Source organism: Salvelinus alpinus, chromosome 34, assembly GCF_045679555.1.
Source record: "Salvelinus alpinus chromosome 34, SLU_Salpinus.1, whole genome shotgun sequence".
NCBI lineage: Eukaryota > Metazoa > Chordata > Actinopteri > Salmoniformes > Salmonidae > Salvelinus > Salvelinus alpinus.
The window spans coordinates 20,416,239-20,431,319 of NC_092119.1; the positions used below are offsets into that span (position 1 = coordinate 20,416,239).

Below are 15,081 nucleotides of genomic sequence, written 5' to 3' on the forward strand. Positions count from 1 at the left end.
CCAGGAGTAAAATTTGCTTAACAAGTCACATAAGTTCCATGGACTCACTCCATGTGCAATAATAATGTTTAACATTATTTTTTATAACTACCTCATCTCTGTAACCCACACATACAATTATCTGTAAGGTCCCTCAGTCGAGCAGTGAATTTCAAACACAGATTTAGCCACAATGACCAGTTAGGTTTTCCAATGCCTCGCAAAGAAGGGCACCTATTGGTAGATTTTTTTTTAAAGCAGACATTGAATATCCGTTTGAGCATGGTGAAGTTATTCATTGCACTTTCGATGGTGTATCAATACACCCAGTCACTACAAAGATATTTCTGTATTTCATTTCAAAAAGTTAGCAAACATTTCTAAAAACATGTTTTCGCTTTTATTCTGGCTGTAACACAACAATGTGGAATAAGTCGAGGGGCATGGATACTTTCTGAAGGCTCTCTATATTAGCCTGGTCCCAGATCTGTTTTTGCTCTTGCCAAGTCCATTGGCATGACAACCCACATGAAAAAATACTATAGTATACTATGGTATACGGTGTATTCAGACCCCTTGACCTGGAGCCAGTGGGTTTGTCGACGAGTATGAAGCGAGGGCCAGCCAACGAGAGCGTACAGGTCGCAGTGGTGGGTAGTATATGGGGCTTTGGTGACAAAACGGATTGCACTGTGATAGACTGCATCCAATTTATTGAGTAGGGTATTGGAGGCTTTTGTAAATGACATTGCCGAAGTCGAGGATCAGTAGGATGGTCAGTTTTACGAGGGTATGTTTGGCAGCATGAGTGAAGGATGCTTTGTTGCGAAAAAGGAAGCCAATTCTAGATTTAACTTTGGATTGGAGATGTTTGATGTGAGTCTGGAAGGAGAGTTTACAGTCTAACCACACACCTAGGTATTTGTAGTTGTCCACATATTCTAAGTCAGAACCGTCCAGAGTAGTGATGCTGGACGGGCGGGCAGGTGCAGGCAGCGATCGGTTGAAGAGCGTGCATTTAGTTTTACTTGTATTTAAGAGCAATTGGAGGCCACGGAAGGAGAGTTGTATGGCATTGAAGCTCGTCTGGAGGGTTGTTAACACAGTGTCCAAAGAAGGGCCAGAAGTATACAGAATGATGTCGTCTGCGTAGAGGTGTATCAGAGACTCACCAGCAGCAAGAGCGACATCATTGATGTGCTATATATTTACAGGTAACTATAGTATAAATACTGTGGTAAAAGAATACTGCAAAAGAATATCGCAAAAATTGCGATATGGAGGAATGGGTAAGGTTTATGCAAATAAAATACTGTAGTATTTACTATTATCATTAGCGAATAAAGAAATTACATTTTTTCAGATTAAACATTTATTTTCTCACAAAATTTTTTTCAAGGAGTATGTGGGGATGCATGCTGTGTGCTTGTTTCTACAGTGTGATATGTAGCCAACTAGGACACTGCATGAGTGGGTGTAGCCGAGTGGGTGAATCATGCAGTAGAATATCTGCCAGGTGCTACACTTGTTGAATCGACATTGTTTCCACGTCGTTTCAATGAAATAACGTTGAACCAACGTGGAATAGACATCTGTGCCCAGTGGGATCAGACCATACTAGAATGAGGGACAATAAGCATGGCAACGAGAGAGCACTAAAGGAAATTGTTATTGTGGTTAGATGACAGAGGGAAGAATAGAGTGAGGGAGAGGGTGTGTTGATAATGGAGAAAGGGAATTGTAGGAGGGAAGTACAAGTAAAAGGGCAACAGGTGTCACTTATGTAACGTTAAGGCAGGCAATGTGCTGTGCTGTGGATGGAGTGTGCTATTTTAAAAGGCGTTTTAGCTGAGAGAGAGAGACAGTGTGGGCTGAGGCTTTAGAACGCAGACGGGGATAGAACCAGTGAGAGAGAGAGACAGTGTGGGCTGAGGCTTTAGAACGCAGACGGGGATAGAACCAGTGAGAGAGAGAGACAGTGTGGGCTGAGGCTTTAGAACGCAGACGGGGATAGAACCAGTGAGAGAGAGAGACAGTGTGGGCTGAGGCTTTAGAACGCAGACGGGGATCGAACCAGTGAGAGAGAGAGACAGTGTGGGCTGAGGCTTTAGAACGCAGACGGGGATAGAACCAGTGAGAGAGAGAGACAGTGTGGGCTGAGGCTTTAGAACGCAGACGGGGATAGAACCAGTGAGAGAGAGAGACAGTGTGGGCTGAGGCTTTAGAACGCAGACGGGGATCGAACCAGTGAGAGAGAGAGACAGTGTGGGCTGAGGCTTTAGAATGCAGACGGGGATAGAACCAGTGAGAGAGAGAGACAGTGTGGGCTGAGGCTTTAGAACGCAGACGGGGATAGAACCAGTGAGAGAAAGAGTAAAAAGAGAGGATTTCAGAAAAGGGAGAGCTTTTAAATTGATCTGTTTAATAATTTTTGTTGTAGCTTTTGAACCGTGCAAAGATTGTTGTGACCTTTTGAATTGTATAAAGGTTGTTGCCTTTATATCGTGTAAAGCATACAGCAGGAAAAGGGTATTGAATTGTCTGTGGTGGCAATGCAAATTCCTTTTTGTAGAAGAGTGAGAGGTGATTTCATTTGCATGGTGTTCTGAGTGAGTGAGGTGAACAATGCACATTTCAAAATGACTGAGAGTGGGTGTCGTTGCCTTTGTTATGGCCATCAGCCTTTGAGTCATGCGCACAATAAATATTCAATTGAATAGGTTGGAAACAGGTTTCCTTTGATATTCTATACTTCAATTTTCATTGGGGACTAGACCTGACCTAGCCTACTACTAAGCCCTCTACATAGAGTTAGGGGTTATGGACAGTGCCTTAATTATTACAACAACAAAAAATATACTGCATATATATCTTAAAAAATACACACATTTTCACCCCTGTATGTATTTGGACAGTGAAGCTAAAATTCTAAATCTGACTCTATACATATTGGTCATATTGGCGACAGTACAAAATGTCACCTCATATTTGAGGGCAGTTTCATACATGCAGTATCTGTTTTACCATTTAGAAATGAAAGCACTTTATGTACCCACAGTAGTCCCCCCATTTGAAGATGTCATATGTATTTGGACAAATTCACTTAAAGTGTATTCAAGTAGTCAAAAGTTTAGTATTTGGTCCCATATTCATTGCACACTATAACTACATCAAGCTTGTGACAACAAACTTGTTGAATGCATTTGCAGGACCGGATTAAGAAATCATAGGCCCCGGGGTTACAAAACCTTCTATGGATTATATGTTTAGGGCCACAACGCAACAAGCTGTAGCCTATATTTGGCGCACATGCTGCCCAAACTGCAGCTTTCCTGACACTTTATGTTGGTGTTTCCTTAATTTTGGCAGATACCTGTATGTGCTTGTGATAAAAAAAATGTTTTATAAACTATTGATCGTCTGGGTCTAAATTATATTTTGAACATTTAGAGCGGGCTTCTGTGGATGCTTTTCCAACAGTCTTGAAGGAGTTCCCACATATTCTGAGCACTTGTTGGCTGCTTTTCCTTCACTCTGCGGTCCGACTCATCCCAAACCATCACTCTCCTTCTTGGTCAAATAGGGTGTGCAAAGCTGTCATCAAAGCAAAGGGTGGCTACTTTGAAGAATCTTTGAAGATTATCTTATCTATAATCATGAATGAATTGTGAAGTATCCTGCTTGTCATCTGAATGCAAGTCGTTACAGAGGGTAGTGCGTATGGCCAGGTACAAAACTGGAGCCAAGCTCTCTGCCATCCAGGACCTCTATACCGAACGGTGTCAGAGGAAGGCCCTATAAATCGTCAAAGACTCCAGCCACCCAAGTCATAGACTGTTCTCTCTGCTACCACATGGCAAGCGGTACCGATGCACCAAGTCTGGAACCAATAGGACCCTGAACAGCTTCTACCCCTAAGCCATAAGACTACTAAATAGTTAACCAAATAGCTACCCGGACTGCATTGACCCTCTTTGCACTAACTCTTTTGACTCATCACATATGCTGCTGCTACTGTTTATTATCTATCCTGTTGCCTACTTACTTCACCCCTACCTATACAGTATGTACATATCTCCAACAATAACCCCGTACCCCTGCACATCGACTTGCTACTGGTACCCCGTGTATATAAAGCTATTGTTACTCATTGTGTATTTATTCCTTGTGTTATTATTTTTATATATTTTTCTCTCTGCATTGTTGGGAAGGGCCTGTAAGTAAGAATTTCACTGTTAGTCTACACCTGTTGTTTACGAAGCATGTGACAAATAATATTTGATTTGATTTCATCTTGGGAATGGTGAGTAGTTAGCATGTTTTGTATAGCCTCTGTAATTTTCTCACCTGTAAATTTTCATGATTCATTCATGATTTTTGTTAATCATTGCATTATCAGGATTCATTTAGAAATGTTCAGAAACATCTCATTTACTCACTTAGAAATACAATTATCATTCACTATTAAGTTTCTATTGGGAAAAACATAACACACAACCAAAACAAACTGCAAATGCATCCAACAAGCTTGATGTAGTCATTGCCTGCTGGTAATATGGGACCAAATACTAAACTTTTTACTACTTTAATACACTATAAGTGAATTTGTCCAAATACTTATGACGTCTTCAAACGGAGGGACTAGATATATAAAGAGCTTTCATTTCTAAGCGGTACATTCTGTACTGTCGCTTCATATAAAATACTTGATCTAAAATCCAAAATGCTCCAGTATAGAGCAAAATGTACAGTTAGTGCATTCATCTTAATATATCTAGGTGGGACAACCATATATCTCAGTCATAGTAAGTATATTTTTCCTCCATAAAGTAGCTACCCCCAAAGTCAGTGCAATATGGATTTACATTTTAGTCATTTAGCAGACACTCTTATCCAGAGCGATTTACAGTTAGTGCATTCATCTTTAGATAGCTAGGTGGGACAACCACATATCTAAGTACATTTTTCCTCAGTAAAGTAGCTCTCAGCAAAGTCAGTGCTATATGCACCAAAATCAAACAGATCAGGACTACAGACTTGTGGCAGCAGCCTCCTCTGCCTTCTTCTGTCTGCTGATGTTCTGCTGGCTCCCAATAGTTGGATCTACCCTGATATACAATGACCTCGGCGGAGCGATGTTGGTCACCTCATGGCACTCAGCGAAGAGAAGTCTCTTGTTGGCCTGCCGTACTTTGAACACCTTTTGTAACCGCTTGCCCAACAGATAGAACATCTCCAGGATGCACATGAAGATGCAGACGGCTGAGGAGACCACCATGAAGATGGTGAAGATCTTCTTCTCCGTGGGCCTGGATATGTAGCAGTCCACTGTGTTTGGGCAAGGCTCCAGGGCACACTTGGAGAGACGTGGCATGTCATAGCCATGGTAGATATAGTAGAGAATGTAAAGGAAGGCTGCGTCAACCACGGCCTTGAAGATCAGGCTGACCAGGTAGGTCCACCACAGGCCTCCACGTTTCTTTCCTGGGTTGGCGTACAGGTGAGAGCCCTGGTGCTGGGAAGCATACTTTGAATCCTTCCCCTCGCGATACTTGACGTGAGCCATGACCATGAGAGATGGACAGGTGACGAAGATGAGCTGGAGGGCCCACAGGCGGATGTGTGAGATGGGGAAGATGCTGTCGTAACAGACGTTGGTGCAGCCGGGCTGCCTGGTGTTGCACACAAAGTCCTTGCTCTCGTCTCCCCACACACGCTGGGCGGCAACCACGAACACCATGACACGGAACACAAACACCATGGACAGCCACACACGGCCAAACACGGTGGAGTACTTGTTGACCCCGCTGAGTAGGCTCTCTAGTGCTGACCAGTTCATCCCTGTGGCCTGTCAAACACAGAAGTCAGTCACAAGGCAATATGGTCACACACAGGGTTAAAACAAATCTGTCATAAATTAAATAAATACATAGACTAATCCTGACCACAAAGACACTGACATGGCCAATCTTCAATCCTTTTCAGTGCAGTTAAACACATTATTTTCTGTGTGATGGCATTAGTTCTCGCTTGCTACTCTGTGAGTCTTCACAAAGCAGTGTAGGCATTGACATTACTAAATTCAACACTAAAATGTCCATGAAGAAACCACACCTAGTTTATTTACAATAGAGGAAGTCCATTTATTGTAAAACCAGCACACTTTCAATGAAGGGAAGTTAGATAATTAAATTCTTGACTCATCATTTCATGAATCTAACAAGACCTAAATGGCCTACGGTATGTGTATATGGTTTTGTGTTATGTCCTCTTTAATTGGTCCATGGAGATTAAACTAATCTACCTTCTGATAGGATTTATCCGCTCTAAATGCTTTTAGAGCTTCGAAGCACAGCAATCAATTTTGAAACTGTAGGCCTTACGTAAATAAAATAAATGGAACACGTACTTTTCCATTATGTCAGTAATGACGCCATCATGTAAAATGATACCATTGTATTTTATGTCTCCCACATCCACTCAGACTATTCATTATATATTTACTGTTTGAGCGTAGGCCTGTATTTGACAAGTATTCAGTATTCCAGATCGTGATTGTATTTTATTTATTGATTCATTATTACTAAAGTCTTTGCAACAACAGTACTTGCCAGTAAATGGTCATTTAAATGTGTACAGAGGTATTGCAATGTTGGTAGAAAGCAAAAGTGCCTTATCACTACATTCACATCACTGAACAAACAGACGGTGATTGATTTGATGTACTTATAATATAAGGTGTCTTTCAGCGTCCTAAATAGCTATGTCAAATAAAATGTATTATTATCATTATTAGTAAAGACACGTTAAGCACCTTGAGTATAGAACACCTAATGTGTAGAGATAATAAACATACAGTAGGAAACAGGAACGTCTCTTTTGTACAGAGCCTCTACTGTGTCAGGCCTTTCGTACCACTGGATCTCTGAATGTTAAGTTAATTTCTCCTCAATTCCCTAAGACAATATAGTTAAGACATGCATTCATTAAAGTAGGCTGAAAATTACCTTACTTGGGATATGAACTGGGATCAGAAAAATGTAAATATTCCAGCGGAACAAACACAGCAGGAATCTATCCTCAGGTATCTCTCTTTCCTTTCTCAGAAATCCTGCCTGTGTCACATGGAAAACTACCAAGCGCAAACAGCCTAGCCTACCAGCCCCAGGTGTGTGAGGAGTGAGGACTGTATATTATTGGCAGTGGTGTAGTTTTTTTACCTGCTAAACAAAGGGTGTGTGGGTGTGTGTTTATCTATTCATGAGGACTCAAGGAAACCACACAAGAACAGACCTGTGAATCCAAGCCCACTACCTGAGAGAGAGAGAGAGAGAGAGAGAGAGAGAGAGAGAGAGAGAGAGAGAGAGAGAGAGAGAGAGATGGCTGTGGACTGTGAGAGCATCATAGGCCTACTGTAAGCAGTAAGACTAATATGGCATTTCACACATGTGGAATCCTAAGATTCAGTGGAGGCTGGGGGGAGAAGCTATAGAAGGATGGGCTCATTGTAATGGCTGGAATGGAATTAAATTCAATGGTATCAAACACATCAAACATATGGAAACCACATGTTTGACTACATTTCATTTGTTCCATTCCAGCCATTACAATGAACATGTCCTCCTATAGCTCCTCCCACCAGCCTCCACTGTTAAGATTGGGTAACACAGAATGATGACCTCTATGGCATTTTTTAAAATTGTTTAAATGTAATCTTTATTTAACTAGGCAAGTCAGTTAAGAACAAATTCTTATTTACAATGATGGCCTATTTAGGCCTATTTCATTATGGCAAATTGCTATGGCAATTAATGCATCTACTAGATTTCTTGTCAATGCAGACTTTTTTTGTAGAGTGTCTTTGCCGTCAGAATTGGTCAAACATGCAATATCCTCTATCACCATCAAGGTCTATTATTGAATTAACATGGAATAATCCCTAAAACTATGTTGTATTCTTTCTCCAAATAACTGTGACTCCCTCTAGTGTTGAGAATCTGAATGAAAATGCTCACTGTATTTTTTTCCAATACACACGTTGACGTCACGTACGTCACGTGGTATAATACCAAGCCGCTAGCAAGCTAACGCTTTTTAGCACTGCTGTCAACAAACGGATATGTTGCTTTTTTCAACCAGTCTTTCATCGAATTTTCATTGAAGACGTCAATCATCAGCTTTTTGTAAGTAACTAGATAGTTGCCTAAACATCTGGCACGTCATTGTTAGCTAGCTAACGTTAGTTTTATCTGCTGCGTTGCCAACGTGCTAGCTAACCTAGCTTGACTCCCAAATACTGTCGCCATCTATGGCAAATGGCTAGTTTATTAGATTAACCTCTAGCAAGCTAATAACTAGCTCGCTATGATGGCTAAATGCAAGTGCTTCTGCAATAGCTACGTGTATAGCTATTATTGCATCGTGTATAATATGTAATCATTGCATTTACTGTATTGAACTATTCTTGCCAGAGAGACAGACAGTGATAGAGGGACAAAGAGAGAGAGCTGTAATGTTTGTAAATAAATGGTATTGTTCCTCTTCTATGAGCTGAATGAAACTTTAATGTAATGTAAAAAATGTATTTTATATTGTTACTACAGTACGTTTAGGCATCACAGCATTGTTCCTAAACGTGGCTTTAATGTATACGCTATGATTTAGCCAAATGCTTTGTTTTACAGGTCAGGAGTTCTTTGTGAGCAGCAGGAGCCCTAGGCTGTGCCACTGTAGAGAGAAGAATCAATGGTGTGCAGAGTTGCCACACCGCCTTGTGCACGCTGGATGAACGCAACGTTACTCAGCACACAACGGTTGGTTTGTTTCACTCATTGATTTTCTCAGTGTTATTCAACATGTTAGACCTATTTCATTATCGCAAATCAAAATTACATGAGACGTGTAGTACAACGTGACAGACATGACATTGTATGGACTCTTTTATATAGCCTGAATTGGTTCAGGCTATCCTACTTTGCAGCTAGTCTATTACGTGTTAGTAATTGGGCTGTGTTGCTGATAAAACCATTCCTCCCTGTGAACTATATGTTTTCAGGCAGCACATTTATGGCGTTTGTGAGGGTGCCGCACTGTGGAGACTTTTGCCAGGCACAGCACCAGCACCTGTGAGCAGCCTGCAGCCAAACATATGAAGAAATACCCCACCAGAAGTCGACCAGTACTCCTGGAGAGAGAGGGGCTGATATTTATCCAAGTATATGGCTTGGATTGAGCTAATCCAGCCACTAACAACCACTAAATAATTCCTGAATGGGCTAGTTGGGATTTAAAATCTAAAGGGATACCCCTTTTCTTTCTTTTGTTTCCTTTTCATATTCCACTTTTTATTTACTTTTGCCCCATTCTCCATAGCCTATATCTTTCAATAACCACCTTTATACTCAATCTAGCTACCATTTTGGAGTACTTTTCTCTACTACTGTACACCCTCTCCTGGAAGACTGCCTTCTCTGTCTGTCAAGATGAATCGCCCCGCCCCTGTTGAGATCTCCCATGACTGTATGAAGTTTCTGATCACCCACAATCCCACCAACTCCCAGCTGGTGAAGTTTATAGAGGTACGGTATCATTGACTCCTACTAATACATATCCCTTATGCTTTGCATTTACATGAAGCATTGTGTTATTTGGTTTATAGAGTTCTTATATGTTAAACCATATTTGGAATGAACTGAAAAACAAGTGTGTTGAATGATTACTTGCTAAACTAAAATCACTTATCTATTATAGGATCTGAAGGCTTTTGGAGTGCAGACACTGGTCAGAGTGTGTGATGCCACTTACGACAAAACCCCTGTGGAGCAGGAAGGCATCACTGTTGTGGTGAGACAACTGCTCTGTTCTGCCGCTATCTTAACCTGTTAGACCTTCAAATTTGGTTGGAGTTGATTCAGGCATTTCTATTGTATCTGCATGATATCTAGGCCTGTCCTTTTCCTAATGATGGAGGTAGCATGAAAGCATTAGGCCTATCAATTACCCTACCTAATCAATTAATCCTTTAACAGAGCCTAATTCCAACCGTATGTTCTCTCCAAACAGGATTGGCCCTTTGACGATGGTTCTTCACCCCCTGAACAAGTCGTTGATGACTGGCTCAACCTCCTGAAGTGTAAATTCAGAGAGGAACCCGGTTGTTGCATTGCAGTGCATTGTGTGGCGGGGTTGGGTCGGTGAGTTGTCTACATATTGTATCTTCTCCTTCCTTCGAATGTCTGCTAGCCACCAACTCAAAGCAGTGTTTAGTGAATGTGGTTATTTAGTGAAGGAGGGGTATTTTATATTACACCAACTTTCCCATTTCTACAGTACACTTGATGTGATTGATATCATTTCTCCCCAGAGCCCCAGTCCTGGTAGCGTTGGCGTTGATTGAGTGTGGGATGGAGTATGAAGATGCTGTTCACTTTATAAGACAGTAAGTTATATAATAATTTGGTGGGTGCTTATAATTTGTTCTATTTCATACATGTTCAAGTGTGTATTATGCATGTGTGAATTGAAAATAAGTTTTTATGCATACCCCATTCCCCCTGAGACACCCTTGGAGAGTGGGGCCACGGCCAGGGATCAGCCGTTATTGACGGCGACCCTGGAGCAATTAGGGTTGAGTGCCTGGCTCAAGGGCACATTGGTAGGTTTTTTATCTAGTTGGCTCTGGGATTCGAACCAGCAACCTTTCGGTCACTGGCCCAACGCATTTAACTGGTAAACTACCTGCTGCCCACAAGTTCTCTACATTGATAATATTTGGATACTTCAAACATTTTTCTGAATACTAATAATGGATAATCATTTTCATAAATTATCAAATCTTCTCGCTACTGTGATTTAAAAATGAAGATGATATAAATTATGATGAGGTGATTCCTGAATACGTCAGTGTGACATTTAAAATGCCATCAAAATGCCAAATCATCAAAACCATCAGAAATCATCAAAATGCCATCATTTTGTCTGTGTTTCTTCTCTCAGAAAGAGACGTGGAGCCTTCAACTCAAAACAACTAATGTACCTCGAAAACTACAAGCCCAAGATGCGTCTCCGCTTCAAAGATGCCAATGGACAAAATTGCTGCATTCAGTAAGAAGATAAGCGGTATTGGCAAGATTTACTCAACAAAGAAACTGACTACTATAAGAAAAGTTATTGATTATACTCAAATAATAAAAAATATATACTGAAAGAAAAAAAACGTATTGATTACCAGTCTAAATAGTAACATTTAATTTGATCAAAGTAAACAATGTGAAAAGACCAGTTAGAGATGATTCTGAGTTGTTAGCACTGCTGTTTTCCTAAACTACTGTAGTGATTCATTAAAGCAAGATGTTTAAAATTGTTCCTTGTTGTTGTTGGTGTGATCATGTATGAGTTGTGCAAAGGCTGAAATGTGTTTTTGTTTAACAGCCTTTGATAGTATTACATATGTTTAAAAATAAGATCATCAAGGATGAGCACAAATCTGCATAAATACTGTATTTACCTGGTATTTCCTACGAAATTCTGTGGTAGAAATGAATTATAACTTATCTCAACATATTTGGGTAACTGCCTGGTACCAAATGGGGATTGCTGTATTTGAATGACTCATGAATCAACATGTCATTTAGGCCTATAGGTATTACCATTTAATTTCAGAGTAAATACCTTAATTTTAGTTCAGTTTTTGTGCTGTAAATAAGAGTAACGTGATCATGTTTTGGATGATGAGCACCACCACTACAATATGTAGGCCTACACACATTAGAACACCTCAATAAATAAAGTTAATACAATTCATTTGATGAATTCTTTTTTTTGTTGTCAGACCTGAACGATCCAATGAATCGTTTCCCGTCCCCTGCCTGTCATGCCGTTTGTAGCTGCGGTTGGAAAGTAGGTTGCATTATCTTGTGAATTTAAAACTGTTCGCTGTTCTATTTTGATTAAGCTTGTCAAATAAACGAGGACGAGACCAGGGGCTGATAATAACTACATAGATTTAGCACCGAACGTCATAATGTGGCTATCCAGGCTTGAAAATCAAAGTAACATTGTTGCGGTTGGAATGGATTTGATGTCACATTTTCTTGATATGAAGCATACATTACTTTAGAGCGTTTGGGTTAACATTTGCAGTATTATTTCACCGATAACCATGTAAAAGCAGCCGTCTTTGCTACAACAGCATTTTAGCGGTCTTGTCCTGGCCTTGGATTATACTATTTATTCGAGCGCGCGGGCGGTCGAACCCTCTAAAGGCAATCGGCGAATTATTTGTGGCATGAACTTTCAGTCACTCAGCAGCAAACTCGCCGAAACAACATGCCTCCCAACTACGCTGAGTGATGTTCAGTGACTATTGCGTGCCGTGACCCACTTCGCCCTCGGCGTCTAGTTATGCCTGCATCGCTGTGGGACCAAGTGTCGTTACTTTAGGACCATTACATCCGATTCTGGAGAGGGACGCACTCGACCATACCGACCAGTTATTTGGGGCAGAGAGAGAGAGAGTTTCTCCAAGAGATTGGCTGGGATAAACATTAAATGACTGACTAAAATCATGACGCCGGTAAGTACATTTTTAAAAATTTGATAGTTTTAGAAGTCTTGGAAAAATATATTGTGGATAGAATGAACAGATACCTGTGGATAGCTTCGAACAAATGAGCTCGTGTATAAAATAAAACCCGTTAATTTGAATAGAATTTACATATGGATTTTGAGTGGTGGGTGAGCTACAATACTCCCATCAATGAGAGAGATGAATATGAAGCGGAATAATGCAGACTTTTAGGGTAGCCTAGGGAAGATCCCCACACAACAGTGACAGGCAATACTTGTGGTCACCCACCCAGTGACGCACATTCACCAAGACCTGTAACCTCCCTGTCAGTGTCAGTCGACCAGTATCTGTTGTCAGTTTAGGGAAGTACACACACACGGCTCCAACATGGATCTCCTCATGCTTGTTAACTGGCTTTTGCTCATTGTCCTATTTTCGACTTCTATAATTAGCGAGGCAGTGTAGTGGGTTGAAAGTTTCACAACTGCTTTATTCACACACACGCACATATTCCATTTGTATGTTCTTTATCATGTCTAGCAGGGCAGTCCTATTTCTCCCTCAACCCCCTTTTGTCTTCCCTGTACTACAGAAGCCTCTTTTCGATCCTTCACCTCTCCCATTACCTTTATTTCCACCCAGATTTGATACAACTGCTCTCATAGCTATTTAAGACACCGGAGTTTAGAATTTGGGTGGAATAGTCAGGAAAGACACTGCTAATGGACTGTGTTGGACATTCATTATCATTGGGAGTGAGAGTGTTTTAAACATCACAGTTATTAGCATATACTCTACTGTAGTACAACGCTGGTGTTTTTGAGCCAAAGATCAAGTTCAGAGCCCTCTATTCACTCTGCTCAGACCAAGTGGAGTTAACTGACTGATATTGATTGTGAGCCATTTTGTACTCTCCCATCTCATGACTTGACCAGTAGCCAGTTGTAAGCTTACAAAGACTTAGCCTGTTTAATTTACTGACTTACTGTTGTGGTTATAGTGAGAGTCCTCCTCCTCAGTTCTCATTAGTGGAAGTGAAGCCTTGCATCACTGTGTAGTCGAGCTGCTGTTGTTTTTATGAATCCCGCCATGCCATTTGTATTGATGTGCCTTTCGGTGTTAGAGTCAATTACATTTCAATTCAGTCAGTTCAGGGAAGTAAAGTGAAATTCCCAATACAACAGAGGAAAATTTTGTTTTGAATTGGAATTTCAGTTTACTTCCTGAACTTACTGAATCGAAATGGAATTCAACCCAACCGTGATCTCTCTAGACTAGAGGATAAAATTAGTGGCAGAACATGGATCAGACAGTGCTGGTCTCTGTGAGCTGCTCCAAGGCAGGGTCCCGTCACATCTCAGAGCTATAAATCTGATCCAGAACATACTGGGTTCAGATCCTCCCATTCAACCTCTTGCCTTTATGGTAAACACTCCCCCCAGTTCCCTGTCTATGTGCAAACCCACTGGGCATGTATGTCAGCAGTGTGAATGGGAGGCTGTCAGCTCCATTGAATAGACTACAGATGAAGTGCAGTGTTTACAGCTATGTCCTGCGTTTAACTTCAAAAATCTCTGGAAGAACAGGATTTTAGCTCTTTTAGTGGTGCCAGGCAAGCCCGTTCCCCTACACAGTGGTTGCTTTTGACAATTTATTGACTGTTCTGTGCTGCACAGGGGAGCCAGCTAGCCAGGACACTAAATCAGGTGTTGGTTGGTCCAGAGTGTGTCTGACTCTGAAACATCAAACTGTCTGCATTCTGGTTTCTTATCTCTGTTGTCTGTCATGGAAGTATGGGCTCTGTTAAAAGTTTCACATTATGTCTTCCACCCAACAGACACGTTGCAAATCCATCCACTGATAAAGAGATACTTTATCTGAAAATCTCTTGAATGATTTGTATTCCTGTTCATTTGGTTCATTCGATGCCCCAGGAGTATTCGTTTTAAAGGGAGCTTAAAATACACTTTGTTTATAACTAACACACACACAGAGAGAGAGAGAGAGAGAACTGTCTTTCTCTGTCTGCCTGGTAGATGAGGTCTGAGTGACAGGGTAAACTGTGCATCACAGGCTCTCCAGGCAGTGGCTCATCAGTCAGCCTAGCTCCAGGCCCACTGCGACAGCGCCTGGTTTGTGTCCTCAGATGTATTATTGACAAGGCCCGGAGTGTTGCTGGCACAACCGTTAGATTTGGGCTTCATTGGAATCAGTCAGCACAGATCCATCTCGTCACTCCTCAAACCGAATATCAAGTGCATTCGAAAAGATGGGATGGCATCATTTTGTTTTCTACAATGGAATAATTTCCTATCAGCCTGTCTGAATGTTTTTTCTCCTCTCAGCAGGTTTTAGTTGTGTGGTTGCTAGGTTGTTTCTGTTTTGAATGGTACAGATGTGGGATTTGAACTTAATCTGTTTCTCACAGCAGTAAATAATCCTGCAGCAATAGGAAATGTGAATTATTGTGTGGATTATAATTAATGGACATTTTTGTAGGACAAATCCAGTCTGACATTTTATAGTAAAAATTA

General features: G+C 41.0%; 3 protein-coding genes across 6 annotated transcripts in view; 2 read left to right on the forward strand and 1 right to left on the reverse strand.

Moving 5' to 3' along the window:
- Positions 1–1,339: 1,339 nt before the first annotated feature.
- On the reverse strand, positions 1,340–7,151 carry gjb9a (gap junction protein beta 9a). Of its 2 annotated transcripts, none has more exons than XM_071382536.1 (2): positions 6,992–7,151; positions 1,340–5,827 (listed from the first exon to the last, which is right to left on the reverse strand). In XM_071382536.1, exon 2 carries the CDS (start codon positions 5,816–5,818, stop codon positions 5,009–5,011), a length of 810 nt encoding a protein of 269 aa, XP_071238637.1. In that variant the 5' UTR covers positions 5,819–5,827; positions 6,992–7,151; the 3' UTR covers positions 1,340–5,008. The 2 variants fall into 2 exon arrangements, with proteins under 2 accessions (XP_071238637.1, XP_071238638.1); XM_071382537.1 differs by having other exon boundaries at positions 6,987–7,151.
- An 859-nt stretch (positions 7,152–8,010) lies between these two features.
- Positions 8,011–11,343, forward strand: ptp4a2a (protein tyrosine phosphatase 4A2a). The gene is made up of 7 exons (XM_071382200.1): positions 8,011–8,162; positions 8,664–8,792; positions 9,035–9,557; positions 9,730–9,822; positions 10,042–10,172; positions 10,343–10,417; positions 10,975–11,343. Exons 3-7 carry the CDS (start codon positions 9,462–9,464, stop codon positions 11,084–11,086), a joined length of 507 nt encoding a protein of 168 aa, XP_071238301.1. The 5' UTR covers positions 8,011–8,162; positions 8,664–8,792; positions 9,035–9,461; the 3' UTR covers positions 11,087–11,343.
- A 900-nt stretch (positions 11,344–12,243) lies between these two features.
- The window catches only part of ppp1r13ba (protein phosphatase 1, regulatory subunit 13Ba), a 45,500-nt gene continuing 42,662 nt past the window's right edge, over positions 12,244–15,081 (forward strand). Inside the window, exon 1 of one of the 3 annotated variants that reach the window (XM_071382156.1) lies at positions 12,244–12,553. In XM_071382156.1, the coding sequence (XP_071238257.1) occupies positions 12,545–12,553 (9 nt within the window). In that variant the 5' untranslated portion in view covers positions 12,244–12,544. The remainder of the gene's footprint in view (positions 12,554–15,081) is intronic. The other 2 variants (XM_071382158.1, XM_071382159.1) reach the window with 2 other exon arrangements.

What these genes read in the sequence shown, in the direction of transcription:
- gjb9a (XM_071382536.1), bottom strand. Translation starts at nt 5,818, where the DNA reads ATGAACTGGTCAGCACTAGAGAGCCTACTCAGCGGGGTCAACAAGTAC.
- ptp4a2a (XM_071382200.1), top strand. Translation starts at nt 9,462, where the DNA reads ATGAATCGCCCCGCCCCTGTTGAGATCTCCCATGACTGTATGAAGTTT. An exon ending in AGCTGGTGAAGTTTATAGAG is followed by an intron (nt 9,558 to 9,729) that starts GTACGGTATCAT and finishes TATCTATTATAG; the next exon opens with GATCTGAAGGCTTTTGGAGT. An exon ending in GCTGTTCACTTTATAAGACA is followed by an intron (nt 10,418 to 10,974) that starts GTAAGTTATATA and finishes TTCTTCTCTCAG; the next exon opens with AAAGAGACGTGGAGCCTTCA.